We start from the raw sequence: 21,982 nt of genomic DNA, 5'->3' as shown, positions 1-21,982 counted from the left end.
CAGCAGGCCAACACAGCCTTCTGGACACCCTAGACACCATACACAACTGTTTAAGGAACTGGCCTCCCCACCTCAGTGATCAGAAATGAGCTCTGGGATCCCTGAACACTGCAGCCAGGCTCTAGAAATTGGTTCTGCCTGCCAGTAGTTTGGCATTAACCCCAGGATCTGACCTCACCCACCAGTGGGTGGGCAACAGCTCCAGAGTCTTCAAAACCCTAACCCTGCTCAGTAGTGAGCCAGCACTAGCTCCAGGGCCCCCTAGGATTCTGCAGCCAGCTACCTTGTGACCAGGTACTACTAAACAGTAGCCAGCAGCATCTGCACAAGACAGGCTTGGCAACCAACTGGATTAGGGGCCAACCAAGTCTACTAGACTTCCCACATAATCAGCCCACCATAACAGAAGGTCCCATGCAGCCTTCTTAAGGGGAATGCTCAGAGCATATAGCTTAGGTGATGACACTGCTAGGACACATAGGATATCTCCTAGAGAACACCACTTTTCCAAGGTCGAGAAACGTCACTGACTTCTCGCATAGATAAAAATACAAATAGCAAATTAGACAAAATGAGGCATCATAGGACTATGTTCTAGACAAATAAGATATAACCTCAGAAGAAGAATTTAAGTGAAGATTGGCAGTCTACCTGAAAAAGAGTTCAGAATAATGATCGTAAAGATGATCAAAGAACTTGAGAGGAGAGTAGATACATAGAGTGAGAAGTTAGAAGGTTTTTTTTAACAAACAGAAAATATAAAGAACAACCAGAGATAGGAATACAATAACTGAAATGAAAAATACACTAGAAAGAATTAATATTAGATTAAATAATACAGAAGAATACATCAATGAGCTGGAAGAGAAAGTAGTGAAAATGACTACCAATGAATAGAACAAAGACAAAAAGAGACCTCTAGGTCTTTTAATATTCACATTATAGGGGTCTCAGAAGGAAAAGAGAGAGAAAGGACCTGAGAAAATTAAAGATAAAGTGAAAATATTAAAAGCAGCAAGGGAAATACAGCAAATAACATACAAGGACCTCCCATAAGACGATGGGAGCTGATTTTTCAACAGAGATTCTGCAGGCCGGAAGGGAGTGGCATGATATATTTAAGGGAAGGGAAGAACCTGCAACCAAGAATACTTTGGGCTTCCCTGGTGGCTCAGTGGTACAGAATCCACCTGCCAACGCAGGAGACGTGGGTTCGATCCCTGGGTCAGAGAGATTCCCTGGAGAAGGAAATTGCAACCCACTCCAGTATTCTTGCCTGGGAAATGCCATGGACAGAGGAACCTGGTGGGCTATAGTCAGTGGGGTCACAGAAGAGTTGGACATGACTTAGTGACTAAACAACAATAAGAATACTTTACCTGTTAAGGCTTTCATTCAGATCTGATGGTGAAGTCAAAAGCTTTACAGGCAAGCCAAAACTAAAGGAATTCAGCACCACTAAACCAGCTTTAAAACAAGTGTTAAAGGAACTTCTCTAGGTGGGAAGAAAAAAGACCACCACAGGAATACAAGAAGATTATGAAATGAAAAAGCTTACCAGTAAAGGCAAACATACTATAAAGGTAGAAAATCATCTACACACAAAGCTAGTAGGGAGGTTAAAAGACAAAAGTAGTAAAATCATCTGTATCCACAATAAGCAATTAAGGGATACAGAAAACAATTAGATATAAAATTAAAGACAGTAATCCTGAAGTGAGGAGAGTACAAACATAGGGCCTTAAAAATGCATTTGAAATTAAGAGATCAGCAACTTGATATACTGCTATAAAGAAATCTCATAACCACAAACCAAAATATACAATATGTACAGACAAAAAAGAAAAATCCAAACATAATACTAGTGATAGTCATCAAATCACAAGAGAAGAGAACAAAAGAAAGCAGGGGGCGGAAAGACCTAAAACAGCAAAATTGCAGTAAGAATATATATATTGATAACTATCTTAAATGTAAATAAATGTTCCACCCAAAGACGTGGCTGCACAGATACAATAAGACCCATATATATGCTGTGTACAAAAGACTAACTTCAAGTATAGAGTTACATACAGACTGAAAGGGAGGGGATACGGAAAGGTATTCCATGCAAATGGAAATTAAAAGAAAGCTGGAGTAGCAAATTCTTATATCAGACAAAACAGACTTTAATGAAGACTAACAGGAGACAAATGACACTATATAGGGATCAAAGGGCCAATCCAAGAAGAAGATATAACAATTGTAAATATGTATGTACCCAACATTCGAGGAACTCAGTGTATAAGGCAAATATTAACAGACACAAAAGGAAAAATTGACAATTATAGTAGTAACACCCTACTTATTAGGTTGGTGAAAAAGTAATTGCAATTTCGGACCATGAATTTTAAATTGTTATAATGAGGCTTGAACACAGTTTTATTAATCAAAATAGAAACCATTACAATCAACACATTTTTACCAGCAAGAGATAAGTTTGTTAATTCCTGGAGCACAAAATCCATCTTTCAGGATTCAACGAATTTTTGGAAAGCACTTTCTGCCTCGTCTTTGTTCTGGAAGCTTTGGAGCTGCTGCTTGGTCTAACCAGTAAGCTGGTCATCACCGGTTGTTGTATGAAATCCACTTGTTTCACATCATAGTCTGATCTAGAAATAGTTAATGGTTGTTTCATAGAATAAGAGAAGATGACACTTCAAAAAGACTTTTTTTTTTTTTTTTGCTTTTCGGTCAGCTCTGAGACACAGTGAACTTTTTCACCTTTCCAATTTGCTTCAAGTGCTGAATGACCATATAGTGGTTGATGTTAAGTTCTTTCGTAACTTCTCATGTAGTTGTGAAAGGATCACCTTTGATGATCCTTACTGCACTCCTCATCTTCAGAACTCTTGTCTCCTTTGCAGAACTTCTTGAACCACCACTGCACTGTATGTTTGTTAGCAGTTCTTGGGCCAGATGTGTTGTTGATACTGCAAGTTGTCTCCAATGCTTTCCTTTGAACTCAAATAAGAAAATTGCTTGAATTTGCTTTTTGTCTAACATCATTTCCCTAGTCTAAAATAAATATAAAATAAACAGCAATAAATCATTAGCAATAAAGCATAAAGCAAAAAATGTACATTAAAATAATGTATAATAAAACCACATTTAAGAATGTATTCCAGTATCAAATTGCAGAGTTCAACAGTGCAAAACCAAAATTACTTTTGCACCAATTTAATACATCAATGGACAGATCATCTAGACAGAAAATCAGTAAGAGAACACAGACCTTAAATGTAATACATTAGACAAAATGGACTTGATTGGTATTTATAGAGCATTCTATTTGAAAGCACCAGAATACACATTGTTTTCAAGTGTAAATTGCACATTATCCAAAATGAATTATTAGCTAGGCCACAAAACAAGCCTTAGTAAATTTAAAAACATTGAAATCATATCAAGCATCTTTTCTGACCACAAGGATGTGAGAGTAGAAATCAACTACAAGAAAAAAGCCTACAAAAAACACAGACACATTGGAGGCAAAACAGTAAGCCACTAAAGGGCCAATGGATCATTGAAGAAATCAAAGGAAATGAAAACAGTATCTCAGGTAGAGATCTGCTTTTTTGGGGGGGGGGGGGCTATGCTGCATGGCTTGCAGGATCTCAGTTCCCTGACCAGGGACTGAATTCATGCCACACAGTGAAAGCCTGAAATCCTAACCACTAGGCCACCAGGGAACTCCCTTGCATTTCTGTGTTCACTGCAGTGTTACTCGCTATAGCCAAAATGTGGAAATAGACAGTCTAACTGGTCCTCAATGAATGAATGGATAGAGAAAGTATGGGGGGGGGGGTGTGTGTATAATTTATTTATATATATATAAATATTATTCAACCATGAAAAAGGAGGGCATCTTAGCATTTGTGACAACATGGATGGACTTTGAGGGCATTATACTAAGTAAAATAAGCCAGATGGAGAAACATGAGTATTGCATGATCTTATTTATATGTGGAATCTAAAGAAGGCAAACTCACAGAAAGAAGAGTGGATACCAGCCTCTGGAGGATGATAGGCAAGGGGAACTGTTGTCAGAGATTATAAACTTGAAGCTACAATGTGTATCAGTTCTGGGTATCTATAACATAGTTTTGTAGTTAACAATATTCTTGTTATAACTGAAATTTCCTAATAGATTTTTAATGTTCTAACTACAAAGAAGAGATACCAGTCGTGTCATCATGCAAGTATTAGCTAACACTATGGCAGTGGTTATGTTGCAATGAAAAAAGTAGGTGTATATCTCCATTTTATGGCAAGGCTTAGGTGTTAAATAATTTTCTCAAGGACATAACTAGTCTTCACTGCATCATTCTTCACAGACCTTCCTTCCCAGCATTCCTAAACGTTGAAAAGATGATTCATGGTTCTGATCCTCAAAATTTAAAATTTGTGGTGTTGCTGAGATTCTTTCACCAGCCTCCCACATTCTTTCTCTTTCCATGACTGTCATTACTTCTTTTCTCTTTTTTCTCCACTTCTTTTTGGTTTCTGTCTTTAGTATGTCTGAATTTTCTGTAAGAATAGATATCATCTGGTGGGCTATGCTGGTGTTCACAGGGCATCTGCTTCTCTGCCTCAAATAAAAAAAAAGAAAAATGTGTTTTTGTGGTGACTTGTGTCCTTGGAGCTTTCCCAGAAGCCTGAAGATGCTAGAACGCTAGATTTTGAATAGAAAAGTTTGATTTTTTTTTTTTTTTTTTTACCATATCAAGGGTTCTTTACCCATCTGAAACACTGGCTTGTTTTTTTGTGTGTTTGGTTATATAGGAAAGAATGAAGAGTAAAAATAGTACTTACCCATAATTTAAATATTACGATATTTGAGATATTTATTTCCCTTTAACTATAACATGGTGTTTCCAATCCTAAAAGAAGATGCTATGAAAGTGCCGCACCCAATATGTCAGCAAATTTGGAAAACTCAGCAGTGGCCACAGGACAGGAAAAGGTCAGTTTTCATTCCAATCCCAAAGAAAGGCAGTGCCAAAGCATATTCAAACTACCACACAATTGCACTAATCTCACATGCTAGCGAAGTCATGCTCAAAATTCTCCAAGCCAGGCTTCAACAGTATGTGAACCAAGAACTTGCAGATGTTCAAGCAGGATTTAGAAAAGGCAGAGGAACCAGAGATCAAATTGCCAACATCTGTTGGATCCTAGAAAAAGCAAGAAATTCCAGAAAAATATCTGCTTCTGCTTCATTGACTATGCTAAAGCCTTTGACTGTGTGGATCACAGCAAACTGGGGGAAATCCTTCAGGAGATGGGAATACCAGACCACCTTACCTGCCTCCTGAGAAATCTATATGCAGGTCAAGAAGCAGCAGTTAGAACCAGACATGGAACAATGGACTGGTGCCAAATTGGGAAAGGAGTACGTCAAGGTGGTTATCTTGTCACCCTGCTTATTTAACTTAAATGCAGAGTACATCATGAGAAATGCCAGGCTGGATGAAGCACAAGCTGGAATCAAGATTGCTGGGAGAAAGATTGCTACATATCAGTAATCTCAGATATGCAAATGATATCAACTTTATGGCAGAAAATGAATAAGAACTAAAGAGCCTCTTGATGAAAGTTAAAGAGGATTGTTAAAAAGCTGGCTTAAAACTCAGTGTTCAGATCATGGCCTCTGGTCTCATCACTTCATGGCAAATAGATGGGGAAACAATGGGAACAGTGACAGGCTTTATTTACCTGGGCTCCAGAATCACTCTAGATGGTGACTGCAGCCATGAAATTAAAAGACACTTGCTCCTTGGAAGAAAAGCTATGACAACTCTAGAGAGCGTATTAAAAAGCAGGGATATCACCTTGCAGACAAAGGTTCGTCTAGTCAAAGCTGTGGTTTTTCTAGTACTCATATATGGATGTGAGAATTGGACCGTAAAGAAAGCTGAGTGCCGGAAAAAGATGCTTTTGAACTGTGGTGTTGGAGAAAACTCTTGAGAGTCCCTTGGACAGCAAGGAGATCCAACCAGTCCATCCTAAAGGGATTGGAAGGACTGATGCTGAAGCTGAAGCTGAAGCTCCAGTACTTTGGCCACCTAATGGGAACAACTGACTCACTGGAAAAGACCCTAATGCTGGGAAAGATTGAAGGCAGAAGGAGAAGGAGACGACAGAGGATGAGATGGTTGGATGGTGTCACTGACTCGATGGACATGAGTTTGAGCAAGCTCCAAGAGGTGTTGGTGGACAGAGAAGCCTGGTGTGCTGCAGTCCATGGGGCCACAGAGGCAGACACAACTGAGCGACTGAACTGAGCTGAATAATGTGATGTGAATATAAGTTACAGCATAGTACTTTGTACGTGGCAAAATATATTTTAACCGTAAAATCCATCCGTAGCCTGGCAGCATAGTCACACGGTGTCTGTTGTGCTGAACTGTAGCCATGGAGCAAGCAGCTCCTGACCCTGGGCAGCTTGTGCAACATGCGCACCTCGAGCCCTTGGGCCGCTCCAGCCGGCTCTGGGCTAGGGTCTGTGGTGGACGAGGAAGCAGAAGGCACGAGGGCCCTGGGGATGGCAGGGTAACACAGATTTGGTTTTGGTTCTGGAAGATAGAAACTAGTGTTTTTGAAGCAGAAAAGTGAGCTGGAAGAAATGCCATGAACATGGCAAGAAACGTGAACTGCTGACCTCATTGAAACAAGATTGGTTGAACATGGTGATCATCAGTGTTCTAACGGACTCACTATGGAGGCAGCGTAGTGAATTTGAGTTGAGAAACTACCTTTTAGTTTACTATTCACATATTGTTGTGCCACATCTACCAGAAAAAAGGGCGGAATTTGTTTGGCATATACTCTCTGCTGACAAAATGGACCTGAATTTTGTGGACAGACATGGAATCGATTTAGAAAACTTCCTCTTGAAAATTGGTTCACATCCCATCCTTTATAGAGACGGGCTCTTCTGTTTTTAACAGAGGAATGTAACTGGAAGGAGACTGTAAATGTAACTGGATTTCAGCTGAAAGCAGACTCAGGTTGAAAATGCTTTAATGCAACATTCAGAGTGAAAAACCCAGACAAGAGATTTACTGAATTAAAACTCTGTGATTAAAACACAGTGATGAACTACAGTCTGTCATCTCATATCTTCTTTGAGTCAGAGCTAGAGTAGTAGATTGCATGGTGTATATAAAGTGCATGGAAATTATGGGCAAGTTTTCAGTGAGTGAAATGCCACAGTAAAAGAAATGGGTGATGGACTGCAGAGTGCTGGTCATCACATGGATGTGCATGCATCTTCTGTTGATGGTATTTTGGAAGATAAAGAACATTATGCAGATCAGTTAAAGGAGTATCCTTTTCATACAGAAGCACTGCAGGAAACATGACTTAAATAGTGTGTGTGCAGGAAACATGACTTAAATAGTATGACTTGGAGATGGCTGCTAAGGACTTAGTATCCGAGAAGCAGCAACGTGAGGAACTTGCTACTGGGACCGTGAGAACATTTTCTTTGAAGGGAATGACCACCAAACTCTTCGGTCAAGAAACTCCAGAGCAAAGAGGAGCCAGAGTAAAGATTCTAGAAGATTGAGTAAGTGAAGGAGAACAACAACTTCAGTCTAAAAATCTGGAAGGCAGAGAATTTGTCTTGGGTTGATATTTAATGCTTGGGCTGATATTTAATGCTTCAAAGAACAAAAGAACTGTGATTTAAAGGAGGCCCTCATAAGCTATGCAGTCATGCAGATCAGTATGTGCAAAAAAGGAATTCAAGCTTGGACCAATGCGAAAGAATGCTTTAGCAAAATGTTAGCCTGTGAAAGAGATGGGAATACCAGACCACCTGACCTGCCTCTTGAGAAATCTGTATGCATGTCAGGAAGCAACAGTTAGAACTGGACATGGAACAACAGACTGGTTTCAGATAGGAAAAGGAGTATGCCAAGGCTGTATATTGTCACCCTGCTTATTTAACTTATATGCAGAATACATCATGAGAAATGCTGGACTGGAAGAAACACATGCTGGAATCAAGATTGCCGGGAGAAATATCAATAACCTCAGATATACAGATGACACCACCCTTATGGCAGAAAGGGAAGAGGATCTAAAAAGCTTCTTGATGAAAGTGAAAGAGGAGAGTGAAAAAGTTGGCTTAAAGCTCAACATTCAGAAAACGAAGATCATGGCATCTGGTCCCATCACTTCATGGGAAATGGATGGGGAAACTGTGGAAACAGTGTCAGACTTTATTTTTGGGTGCTCCAAAATCACTGCAGATGGTGACTGCAGCCATGAAATTAAAAGATGCTTACTCCTTGGAAGAAAAGTTATGACCAACCTAGATAGCATATTCAAAAGCACAGACATTACTTTGCTGACTAAGGTCCTTCTAGTCAAGGCTATGGTTTTTCCTGTTGTCATGTATGGATGTGAGAGCTGGACTGTGAGGAAGGCTGAGCGCCAAAGAATTGATGCTTTTGAAGTGTGGTGTTGGAGAAGACTCTTGAGAGTCCCTTGGACTGCAAGGAGATCCAACCAATCCATTCTGAAGGAGATGAGCCCTGAGATTTCTTTGGAAGGAATGATGCTAAAGCTGAAACTCCAGTACTTTGGCCACCTCATGTGAAGAGTTGACTCATTGGAAAAGATTCTGATGCTGGGAGGGACTGGGGGCAGTCGGAGAGGGGATGACCGAGGATGAGATGGCTATATGGCATCACTGACTCGAACGTAAGTCTGAGTGAACTCCGGGAGTTGGTGATAGACAGAGAGGGCTGGCGTGCTGCGATTCATGGGGTCGCAAAGAGTTGGACACGACTGAGCGACTGAACTGAACTGAACTGAATCCTGTGAAATGAATTTCTCTTCAATTGAAGTACCCCAAAACAGAAGCCCAAGTAAATTAAAAATTCAAGTTGTTAGCCAGCATACACAAAGATACACAGTAAGTTGAGAAATTAAACTTTCTTTGATTTGGTTGTATTAATATAGCACAAAAGGATGTGTTTTAATGAAGATTAAATATTCTAATTTGAGGTTTTGGGGGCTGGTGCTAATTCTAAAATGTTAATTAGATAAAATAGCCCACAGATTGTCGCTTCTGAACCAGTGACTGAATATCAAGGTATTAGATCATTTCCAGATGTTCGTTTCAGTGCCTGCTGCTTCAGATCTGCTCATGTGGGGAGTTTTTTTCCCTAAGATTGAATTCTTATCTTGATTTGGTAAGACTCACTAATCTCTTATGAAGGGTTAGTTTTTCTTGCCTTATAGTTGAGCTGTTTGATTTGATAAAGCTCAGCTGAAGCTTAGTGTAAAATCTAAGTTATTTCTCCGACATTCATTAATGCCTCCAAACATTACATGCACTAGACAATGCCTTCAATGTGTATTTTACCAGAATTTTGATACTGGTCAAAAATTTTATACTCCCTTCAAAGAAGACTCAGCTTCTTAGATGTATAGTGGAATACATTGTTATGATCTAGGAATTGCTACATAGAAAGTTTAGAGTACATTAATTATAAGCATTAAATTCTCAAATAATTCTTAGCCTCATTGATGAGCCTAAATTTACTCTGCTTGGCCCTCTACACATGGTATTTCAGGGTACAAGATATAGCATTTCAATGTATAAGATATATGTAGTGAACATATGTGTTAGGATCTTTATTATGAACATCCTTTTTTATTGCTTGGCTCTAATTTTTATAAAGGTAAATTATATTGCTTTTGTGTGTGTGTGTTTGTGGTATATATTCAGAAGACAAGCATCCTTGGTATGTTGCTAGCTTTGCAAAACCCTATGTGTGTACTTATTATTACTAACTATGTAAAAAAAATTTTTATTTTACATTTGACTTTTTAACATTTGCAATGTTGCTGAATTTTTTGCTGTTTGCCAAACTTATGAAATACATAAATGAAGTATTATGTTGATTTTTAAAAAATCCAACTCTAATGGATTTTAGATGTTTTCTTTTCTCTTTTGTATGAATTGGAAAAGAATAGCTTCCTGTGTCCTTTTCCCAGGGTTACATGCTAATTTTATTTTCTATTAATTTTTTACATGCTAGCTTTATTACCTAGATTTTCTGATATGGTAGAAGACTTTTCCTTTTAAACATTATGGTTGCTGTCATGTAGGAATAATTCTTCAGAGTTTTTTTTTTCTGCTGTTTTAAGTTACTTTCAAATGAGTTTTTCAAGTGTGTAGATTTAATAATGGTTGAATAGAAGGATTCATTTGAAAGATTTTGCTTCCTTCTTCACTAGAGATAGCTTATAATGTTTTATTTTGTTTTGTTTTTGCTTTATAACTTTCTCTTCAAAATAAGTACCAAAAAGAGGTATACATTAAAAAATATGTGTTTCTAATTGTTTAAAAAGCATGTTATTAATAATAATATTATAATAAAGGTATTGTTTATATCTTTTACATTTTATGCATGGGTAGGGCTTTGGAGTAGGATATTTAGTCTTACTCAGTGGCCATGGAAACACTCGATGTAGACACATTGTGATTATTTTCCAGTAAATGTTACAGATGGCAGTCCAGTTTTTTCGTGAATTGAATAAGGTATTGAAGGAGGTCAGGGGCTTACACATCTAGAAGACCTAGTTTTAAGTTCCAGTTTAGCATTTATTGGTAACTGTATAAATCAGTAACGTATTAACATTCAGTGTTTTGGTTTATAAGTTTGTGATAATAAAGTCTACTGAGCTACTTTCATGGAATTCCATTTAATTAAAATACCTTATTTTTGGTTTGTGTATATGTACTTTATAAACACTAGTATATGATAACTTGAGTTTTTAATTTTTTTTTCTACTTATAGTTTTACTATAGCAAAAGAATACAGATTAGAACCAAAAGAAAGGGAGATACACACAGGGCAAGATTTGGAATGTCCCATAAAGGGAGATTCTTGTTGTCCTTTCTCTGTGGAGTCCAGACCCATTGCCTCCCCCGGCGACATATTCAAAATGTATTTCCAGCTCGGTAGCTTGCCTGAGCTTCAGTCTCTGGGATTTTTATTGGGGCTTCATTCCATGAACGTTATTTGCTATATTGTTGCCCATATGCTTGAACTCAGTTTCCAACTTCCTCTCCCAGAGCTTGGGTTGGTGTGTCTTTACCCAAAGCTCTAGCAAACCTTTACCGGTTTGTCTTTTTGGCACTGCTAGCCAACATGGGGATTTTTACTGCCACTGTCATCCAGAGGAGGTATGTTTAGGAAGAGTGAGACAACTTTACAGAAGTAAGAGATGAAGATGAAATTAAACTCCCAAGCATTACACTAGATGCTTTCAGGTCTGTTACTGCTCTTGATTCTCACAACTACTTTATTTAAGCATGAATGTAATATTAGTAACCCCTATTTTATAAATGAGAAAACCAAGGCTCACAGTATCATAAGATATGTATATAAAATCATCTAACCTCCCTAATGATGAAACTGCTATTCAAACGCAGCCATAGCATATCTGGACTTTTCTGTTGCATTAATTAGGAATTTACCTTGATGAAATTTTGTCATTATTTATTTCATTGAATATAATTAAAGATATAAAGTTGAACTCAGTATAATGTCTATATATTCTATAAATTGTGTATAGTGTATTAGTTAATTGTCAATGTCTTTTGTTTCATTCATTAGATGAATTTCTAAAGCTTTATATAAATGAAATTAGGAGTCACGTCTAGTCTATATGTCCCAGACAAAAGGCAACTTAAAGAAGTTCTGTTAATTTTTGAAAAAGTAAAGAATATACTTGTTCTTTATATAAATTTGAATGCTTATATGATTTTAAGCATTAAGTGGGATATACTTCCTGATGTATTTGAAATTTAAAAAACCTTAAGAATTGTAACAGAACCTTTCTTTTGTTTTTATTAGGTATTAGAAAAACCCAGTAGGCTAACTGAAAAGGAACTTGCTGAAGCTGCAAGCAAGTGGGCTGCTGAAAAGCTAGAGAAGGCAGATGAAAGTAACTTACCTGAAATTTCTGAGTATGAGGTAAGGCATAATTTCTTCTGTATTTGTCTGGATTTTAAATTATAGATGAAATTTTGGGTTCTTCTAGTGTTTTAAAATATGTTTGGGGAAAATGTCCTCGTGAATTACTAAATTTTACCACACATAATAATAATATGAATATGAATTACTCTGAGTTCCGTAATTATGCTATGTCTGAATGTCTCTAGTAGTTTAGAAGTATAAGAATGGTATAAATGTGGAGCATTATTAGGAAGATGCTGTATTTATATATGCTGCTTTTATGGGCTTTTAAAAATATTTCTAGACATGCTAAGCCACCAGTCATAAATCAGTGAATTCAGAACAAAAATATAATTAAACCTTGCATCTGGGTTATATTTATATTGCATGTTATACTCTATGTAAATTTTTTCATATATATCCCAAGAAATGCAGTTATGCATTGTTTGGTCTACCTGTGATTTTTGATGAATCCTGAGTACCAAAAAATGAGAACATTTTTGGGTCCACAGAATATGCTTTATAAAATATTTGCATTAAAATATTGGAAAATGTACTGAAAATTTTTTCTGTAACCTGTAAAAGAAATACAGATATTTTATGGACAAAGTTAACCTTCTAGATTCAGGATTTGTTACTAGAGGAATTATTTGGACATGGTAGAGAATATAAAAATCTCTGTACCATGATAGATTATATTTGGAAGAGATTTCTGACTTTATATTTTTGAATGCCTTTTAAGACAGGTCCTCTGATAAAAGAGATGAAACGTTGGAATTCAATGTATAAATTCGATATCTATGTGCATCTTAATACACTGTGGAAAGACCTTTCGAAAGTAACTAATATACACTGTTCATAGAAAGTACAAATCAGTACAAACCCTGTCAGTGCTTATAGAAATAGAGCCTTTCTTTTTTAAAATGCTGATGTGTCATTGTCATTTAGCTATCAGTTTTTCTTACATAGGCCAAAGTTTCCTTGTCACTGTAGAGATAATAATAGATATTTATGCATATTTTCAAGTAAAGGTATCAAAAATATCAAGCTGTGTCTCTTTGGCACCTCTCTAGTGCTATTTTTATTTTTTTAATTTATTTATTTATTTTAATTGGAGACTAATTACAGTATTGTAGTGGTTTTTGCCATACATTGACATGAATCAGCCATGGGTGTACCTGTGTCCCCCATCCTGAACCTCCCTCCCACCTCCCCCCCCATCCCATCCCTCAGGGTCGTCTCAATGCCATGGCCCTGAGTGCCCTGTCTCATGCATTGAACCTGGACTGGTGATCTATTTCACATATGGTAATACACATGTTTCAATGCTATTCTCTCAAATCATCCCACCCTCGCCTTCTCCCACAGAGTCCAAAAGTCGGTTCCTTACATCTGTGTCTCTTTTGCTGTCTCACATACAGAGTCATCATTACCATCTTTCTAAATTCCATATATATGTGTTAATATACTGTATCGGTGTTTTTTTTTTCCTGGCTTACTTCACTCTGTTTAATAGACTCCAGTTTCATCCACCTCATTAGAACTGATTCAAATGCATTCTTTTTAATAGCTGAGTAATAATCCATTCTGTATATGTACCACAGCTTTCTTATCCATTCGTCTGCCGATGGACATCTAGGTTGCTTCCACGTCCTAGCTATTGTAAACAGTGCTGCGATGAACATTGGCGTACACGTCAATTCCCTTTGAATTCTGGTTTCCTCAGTGTGTATGTCCAGCAGTGGGATTTCTGGGTCATACGGCGGTTCTGTTTCCAGTTTTTTAAGGACTCTCCACACTGTTCTCCATATTGGCTGTACTAGTTTCCATTCCCACCTACAGTGTAAAAGGGTTTCCTTTTCTCCACACCCTCTCCAGCATTTATTGTTTTTAGACTTTTTGATAGCAGCCATTCTGACCAGTGTGAGATGGTATCTCATTGTGGTTTTGATTTGCATTTCTCTGATAATGAGTGATGTTGAGCATCTTTTCATGTGTTTGTTAGCCATCTGTATGCCTTCTTTGGAGAAATGTCTGTTTAGTTCTTTGGTCCATTTTTTTATTGGGTTGTTTATTTTTCTGGAATTGAGCTGCATGAGCTGTCTAGCGCTATTTCAAAGCATGAAGAGTATTACATTTGATAGGGTCATTTAACTATTTTCCTTAAGAATTTAGAGTAATAGTTTTTATATTAATAATAGAAATATGTATTTTAAAGTTGCTTATTTGGATGTCTGATAATTTTTCTCAGAGTAATTAAACCAAAAACTTCCAAAATATACTTAGTTATTTGTTTGCTAAATATGGTATCTTCAACTGTTGTTGTTTAGTCACTAAGTCATATATGACTCTTCTGTGATCCCATGGACTGTAGCACACGAGGCTCCTCAGTGTGTGACACTTTCCAGGCAAAAATACTGGAGTGTATGGCCATTTCCTTCTTAATGGGATCTTCTCAATGGGATCAAACCCACGTCTCCTGCATTGGCAAGCAGATTCTTTACCACTGAGTCACCAGGAAAGCCCACGTATCTTTAGTTAGCAAAGGTATTATTAAGATATATTCATTCTCCCTCCTTGTCATTTTGATATCCCTTAATTTAAAAAATCAAATCCCAGTGGTCTTCAAAGTCAAATTCCCTGGGGGTTCTCAGTCCCTTTGCTGGATCCCCAGTTTGGGAAATCTGTTGTGGGCCCTAGAGCTTTCACAACAGTGTGAGAACTTCTTTGGCAGAATTATTCTCCAGTTTGTGGGTTGTCTGCTTGGTGGCTCTATGGTGGGGTTCACATGCCGCACCTCCCAGATCTGATGTAGCCAGAGCCCCTGTCCCCAGAGCAGGCCACAGCTGACCCGTGCCTCTTCAGGAGACACCCAAACACACAAAGCCAGGTCTGGCTGGGTCTCTTGTGGGGTCCAAAATCACTGCAGATGGTGATTGCAGCCATGAAATTAACACATTTGCTCCTTGGAAGAAAAACTTTGACAAACCTAGACAGCATGTTAAAAAGCAGAGACATTACCGACAAAAATCCATACAGACAAAGCTATGGTTTTTCCAGTAGTTCTGTATGCTGTGAGAGTTGGACCATAAACAAGGCTGCACAATGGACTGATGATTTTGAATTGTGGTGTTGGAGAAGACTCTTCAGGGTCCCTTGGACAGCAAGGAGATCCAACCAGTCAATCCTAAAGGAAATCAGTCCTGAATATTCATTGGAAGGACTGATGCTGAAGCTGAAGCTCCAATACTTTGGCCACTTAATGGGAAGAACTGACTCATTGGAAAAGACCCTGATGCTGGGAAAGATTGAAGGCAGGAGGAGAAGGGGATGAGAGAGGATAGATGATTGAATGACATCACCGACTCAATGGACATGAGTTTGAGCAAGATCCAGGAGAAGCCTGGTGTGCTGCAGTCCACGGAGTTAGACATGACTGAGCAACTGAACTGAACTGAAATTTTTAAAAAATCTTACTATCCATCTTTTCCAGTTTTTGATTATTTTATTTATAGTCTGTTTTCATTTCTTGACTGGATCTCGGCTCTGAATAGTCAGTGACATTGAGTCTTGAAAGATGTTTTCCAGCAGTCTTGTTTTTTCTCTATAATGTGCCCAGACTTTGCTAGATTTTTGAATTAATGAGAAGTCAGGAATCCTAAAATCTGTGTGTGGAGTCATAGGTCAGAGGTAATTTTCTGTTAGAGCAAAGGCAAGGTAAGAGTACTGTTGAAATTACTATAGTATGTTTGTTAGTTGGTGTACATCATTAGTGTTGTACAGCATCAGTCTTGTAGTATTGTCTGAAAATTTCTTCAAGTTTTGTTGATACTTTTCCATACTGGAGAAAAGGCATTTGGGAAATTCTTAGGATACTCTGTCTTTTGGGCAAGGATAGTCACATTTGTTTTTGGCAGTTGTTAAATAGTTGCTCATTTCAGTGATTCTTTTTTTTTTTTTTTTTTGAGATATAGACTTTTTAAGAATGTTGGCCTTGTTTCTATAAACCCCTATCTGAAGTGGAATATTCAGAATATAGCTCCTTTTGAAGTGGAAAGACCTTGATGCCAGGGAAGAGTTTTGCATGGTCTTCTCTGTTCATGTGTTTAGTGACAGTCTTTATATTAACTGTCAAGAAAGGAGATTAAATATTTAGGTTTCCAGTTTGTCTTCTCTTGCTGTCATCAATACAGTTTTAAACAAGTTGGTTGGGAGACCATGTAGTTTATAGGTCAGTCAGTCAGTTCAGTCGCTCAGTCGTTTCCGACTCTGCAACCCCATCAATTGCAGCACACCAGGCCTCCCTGTCCATCACCAACTCCCGGAGTTCACTCAGACTCACGTCCATCGAGTCAGTGATGCCATCCAGCCATCTCATCCTCTGTCGTCCCCTTCTCCTCCTTCCCCCAATCCCTCCCAGCATCAGAGTCTTTCCCAGTGAGTCAACTCTTTGTATGAGGTGGCCAGAGTACTCAAGTTTCAGCTTCAGCATCATTACTACCAAAGAAATCCCAGGGCTGATCTCCTTCAGAATGGACTAGTTGGATCTCCTTGCAGTCCAAGGGACTCTAAAGAGTCTTCTCCAAGACCACAGTTCAAAAGCATCAATTTCAGTGCTCAGCCTTCTTCACAATCCAACTCTCACATCCATACATGACCACAGGAAAAACCATAGCCTTGACTAGATGGACCTTTGTTGGCAAAGTAATGTCTGTACTTTTGAATATCCTATCTAGGTTGGTCATAACTTTCCTTCCAAGGAGTAAGCGTCTTTTAATTTCATGGCTGCAGTCACCATCTGCAGTGATTTTGGAGCCCAAAAAAATAAAGTCTGACACTGTTTCCATTGTTTCCCCATAGTCAGTGAAGTTGAAGATAAATTCAATGCTGTGCTTAAATATCAGGAATATTTAAGAAGTTCACTATTCTTTTCAGGTTTTTACTTTTACCTTTTGGACTCTAATTGAGAATTTCTGAAAGTATTTGATAGAATGATAGTTCTCAATAGTCTTAGTGACCTGAGGAAGAACAAAAAAGATTCTGTCAGTGCCAGTGTTGTCTTTGTTTAGTTGCTAAGTCGTATCTGGTTCTTTTGCCACCCCATGGACTATGGCCCACCAGGCTCCTTGTTCATGGTTATTTTCCAGGCAAGAATACTAGAGTGGGTTGCTGTTTCCTTCTCCAGGGGATCTTCCAGACCCAGGGATTGAACCGGTGTCTGCTAAATTGGCAAGTGGATCCTTTACCACTGAACCACTAGGGAAGCCCGTTAGCCCCACTACATTTAGTAAATGCTAGATTTAAAAGCAGTAGGTTGATTTTGGCATTTTAGCACTTTTAAGAGACTGTGGCTCAGATCACGAACTCCTTATTGCCAAATTCAGACTTAAATTGAAGACAGTAGAGAAAACCATTCAGGTATGACCTAAATCAAATTCCTTATGATTATACAGTGGAAGTGAGAAATAGATTTAAGGGACTATATCTGATAGATAGAGTGCCTGATGAACTATGGACAGAGATTTGTGACATTGTACAGGAGGTAGGGATCAAGACCATCCCTATGGAAAAGAAATGCAAAAAAGCAAAATGGTTGTCTGGGGAGGCCTTACAAAAAGCTGTGGAAAGAAGAGAAGCAAAAAGCAAAGGAGAAAAGGAAAGATATAAGCATCTGAATGCAGAGTTCCAAAGATTAGCAAGGACGGATAAGAAAGCCTTCATCAGCGATCAATGCAAAGAACAGAATGGGAAAGACTAGAGATCTCTTCAAGAAAATTAGAGATACTAAGATTATTAGAGATACGATGCAAAGATGGGCTCAATAAAGGACAGAAATGGTATGGACCTAACAGAAGCAGAAGATATTAAGAAGAGGTGGCAAGAATACAGAGAAGAGCTATACAAAAAAGATCTTCACGACCAAGATAATCACAATGGTGTGATCACTCACCTAGAGCCAGGCATCCTGGAATGTGAAGACAAGTGGGCCTTAGAAAGCATCACGGTGAGCAAAGCTAATGGAGATGATGGAATTGCAGTTGAGCTATTTCAAATCCTGAAGGATGATGCTGTGAAAGTGCTGCACTCAATATGCCAGCAAATTTGGAAAACTCATCAGTGGCCACAGGACAGGAAAAGGTCAGTTTTCATTCCAATCCCAAAGAAAGGCAATGCCAAAGAATGTTCAATTTGACATTGAACTACCACACAATTTCACTCATTTCACTCATCTCAAAGTAATGTTCAAAATTCTCCAATCGAAGCTTCAACAGTACATGAACTGTGAACTTCCAGATGTTCAAGCTGAATTTAGGAAAGGCAGAGGAACCAGAGATCAAATTGCCAACATCTGCTGGCTCATCAAAAATGCAGGAGAATTCCAGAAAAACATGCTTTTGCTTTATTGACTACACCAAAGCCTTTGACTATGTGGATCAGCACAAACTGTGGAAAATTCTTAAAGAGATGGGAATACCAGACCACCTTACTTGTCTCCTGAGAAATCTCTATGCAGATCAAGAAGCAACAGAACTGGACATGGAACAACAGACTGGTTCCAAACAGGGAATGGAGTACGTCAAGGCTGTATATTGTCACCCTGCTTATTTTACTTATATGTAAAGTATATCATGTGAAATGCCAGGCTGGATGAAGCACAAGCTGGAATCAAGATTGCCGGGAGAAATATCAGTAACCTCAGATATGCAGATTACACCTCCTGTATGGCAGAAAGTGAAGAAGAACTAAAGAGCCTCTTGATGAAAGTAAAAGATGAAAGTGAAAAGGCTGGCTTAAAACTTAACATTCAAAGAGAAAGATAATGGCATCCAGTCCCATCACTTCATGGCAGATAGTTGGCAAACAGTGTAACAATGAGAGACTTCATTTTCTTGGGCTCTAAAATCACTGCAGATGATGACTGCAGACAAGAAATTAAAAGATGCTTGCTCCTTGGAACAAGGAGCTCCTTGTTGTTGTCATTGTTCAGTTGCTCAGTCATATCTGATTCTGTGACTCTATGGACTGCAGCATGCCAGGCTTCCCTATCCTTCACTATTTCTGGAGTCTGCTCAAACTCATGTCCATTGAGTCGATGATGCCATCCAACCATCTCATCCTCTGTTGCACCCTTCTCCTTCTGCCCTCAATCTTTCCCAGCATCAGAGTCTTTTCCAGTGGGTCAGCTCTTCACATCAGGTGGCGAAAAGATTGGAGTTTCAGCTTCAGCATCAGTGAATATTCCAATGAATATTCCGGACTGATTCTTTTAGGATTAACTGGTTTGATCTCCTTGCTGTCCAAGGAACTCTCAAGATTTGGAGTTATAAACCAACATTGCAATGATAGCAACTTTTAGACCTATATTTTTTTCCTTTAAATGTCATAGTCTCCTAAATCATGTTGCAAATAAAAAGTACAGTTTATATTAGCCATTATAATTGACCATGCATTTAAGTATAGTGAGCTTTTTTTTCTTCCACACAGCTTCAGGATACTATCTCGTGTCCTTTCCTTTTACCTTTTAAGACTCCCTTGAGGATTTCTTGCATGACAGATCTAGTGTCATCATCTCTCTCAGCTTTTGTTTACCTGGAATGTGTTAATTTCTCCGTCACTTTCGAAGGACAGTTTTACTGGATATAGCAACCTTTGTTGGCACTTTTTTCTTTTAACACTTTGGACATGTCAGTCCATTGTCTTCTGGCCTCCAAAGTTTCTGATGAGAAATCTGCTTAATTTTAGTGATGACCTCTTGTATTAATGATTTTGTTTCTCATTGCTTTTTTCTCCCTTTATCTTTGTCCTGAACATTTGATTGTAATATGTCTTTTTTTTTTATTTTATTTTTTTTTAAATTTTAAAATCTTTAATTCTTACATGCGTTCCCAAACATGAACCCCCCTCCCACCTCCCTCCCCACAACATCTCTCTGGGTCATCCCCATGCACCAGCCCCAAGCAAGCTGCACCCTAATATGTCTTTTGAGCTTTTTTGAGTTCATCTTACTTGGTTCTTTGAGCTTCTTAGATGTTTGAATTCAAGTCTTTGATCAGATTTGGAAGTTTTCAGTCATTATTTATTCAAATATTTTCTCTCCGTCTTTCTCTCTGTCTCTTCTCCTTTGGGACTCCCAGAAGATTGTATGTATTTAAGTGTATTAGATTGTTGCAAAAGTAATTGCTGTTTTGCATTGTTGAACTTTGCTATTTGGTATTGGAATACCTTCTTAAATAAGTGTGGTTATCTTATACATCATTTTAATACACATTTATCACTTTATATTTTTTGCTAAAGATATATTACGTGCTGTTTGTTTTGTATTTATTTTAGATTAGGGAAATGATGTTAGACAAAAAGCAATTTTGAGGGATTTTCTCATTTGAGTTTAAAATGGGTCATAAAGCAGTGGAGACAATTTGCAACATCAACAAGGCATGTGGCCCAGGAACTGCTAACAAAGATACAGTGCAGTGTTGATTGAAGAAATTCTGCACAGGATGAGACAGGGTGCTCAGGGCTGGTGCACTGGGATGACCTTGAGGGATGGGATGGGGAGGGAGGTGAGAGGGAGGGTCAGGATGGTGAACACATGTACACCCATGGCTGATTCATGTAAATGTATGTTAGAACCCACTACAATATTGTAAAGAAGTTAGCCTCCAATTAAAATAATTTAAAAAAAATAAAGAAAATCTGCGAAGGAGACAAGACCCTTGAAGATGAACATAATGGCCAGCCACTGGAAATTGACAGTGACCAATTGAGGGCACTCATCAAAGCTGATACTCTTATAACTACACAAGAACTTGCCAAAGAACTCAGTGTTGACCATTCTTCTGTCATTTGGTATTTGAAGCAAATTGGAAAGGTGAAAAAGCTCAGTAAGTGGGTGTCTTATGAACTGACCACAAACCAAAAAAATTGTCATTTCAAGATGTTGTCTTCTCTTACTCTACGCAACAACAGCGAACCGTTTCTCAATCGGATTGTGACTTGTGATGAAAAGTGGGTTTTGTACAGTAATCAGCAATGACCAGCTCAGTGGCTGGACCGAGAAGAAGCTCCAAAGCACTTTGCAAAGCCAAGCTTGCACCCAGAAAAGATCATGGTCACTGTTTGATGATCTGCTGCCTGTCTGATCCATCACAGGTTTCTAAATTCTGGTGAAACCATTACATCTGAGAAGTATGCTTGGCAAATCAGTGAGATGCACCAAAAACTGCAATGCCTGCCACCAGCATTGGTCACCAGAGTGGGCCCCATTCTCCTCTATGACAATGCCTAACCGCACATTGCACTCCCAATGCTTCAAAAGCTGAACGAATTGGGCTACAAGGTTTTGCCTTATCTGCCATATTTACCTATCTCTTGCCAACTGACTACCATTCCTTCAACCATCTCGACAACTTTTGGCAGAGAAAATGTTTCTACTGCTAGCAGAAGGCAGAAAATACTTTCCACAATATTGTAAAGTAAAAAATAAAATAATTAATTTAAAAAATAAATAAAAAATAAAATAAAACAAAAAAAAAGAAAATACTTTCCAAGAGTTCATGAAATCCTAAAGCTTGTTTTTTTGTGCTACAGGAAACAAACATTTCTTGTTGGTCAAAATGTGTTGATTGTAATGGTTCCTATTTTGATTAATAAAGATGTGTCTGAGCCTAGTTATAATGATATAAAATTCATGGTCTGAAACTGCAGTTAGTTTTGTACCAGTCCAATATATTGATCCACTTAATGGTGCCCCACAAATCCCTTAGGCTCTGTTCAGTTTTCTTCAATGTTTTTTCTGTCTGTCATTCAGATGATAATTTCTGTTGTCCTATTTTTCAAGTTCACTGATTCTTCCTTCTTCCTTTGAATCGCTCTAGTGCATTTTTGTTGTAATTATTGATCTTCTTAGGTCTGAAAAAAGTTTTTGTCCAGTAAATCTTGCATTAGGTCTTTTTCTT

The 21,982-nt window shown here is 38.2% G+C and overlaps 1 protein-coding gene and 1 pseudogene across 13 annotated transcripts in view; both read left to right on the top strand.

The window, feature by feature from the left end:
• Window positions 1-21,982, top strand: part of PPHLN1 (periphilin 1) — a 167,900-nt gene that overhangs the window by 83,138 nt on the left and 62,780 nt on the right. For all 13 annotated transcript variants that reach the window (XM_005680154.3, XM_018047912.1, XM_005680150.3 and 10 more), the window contains one exon: window positions 11,925-12,044. In XM_005680154.3, the coding sequence (XP_005680211.1) occupies window positions 11,925-12,044 (120 nt within the window). The remainder of the gene's footprint in view (window positions 1-11,924; window positions 12,045-21,982) is intronic.
• LOC102183397 lies at window positions 6,379-7,857 on the top strand (annotated as a pseudogene).

Source organism: Capra hircus, chromosome 5, assembly GCF_001704415.2.
Source record: "Capra hircus breed San Clemente chromosome 5, ASM170441v1, whole genome shotgun sequence".
NCBI lineage: Eukaryota > Metazoa > Chordata > Mammalia > Artiodactyla > Bovidae > Capra > Capra hircus.
The sequence above is the reverse complement of the archived record's forward strand: the minus strand, read 5'-3'. Positions and strand labels throughout refer to the sequence as shown.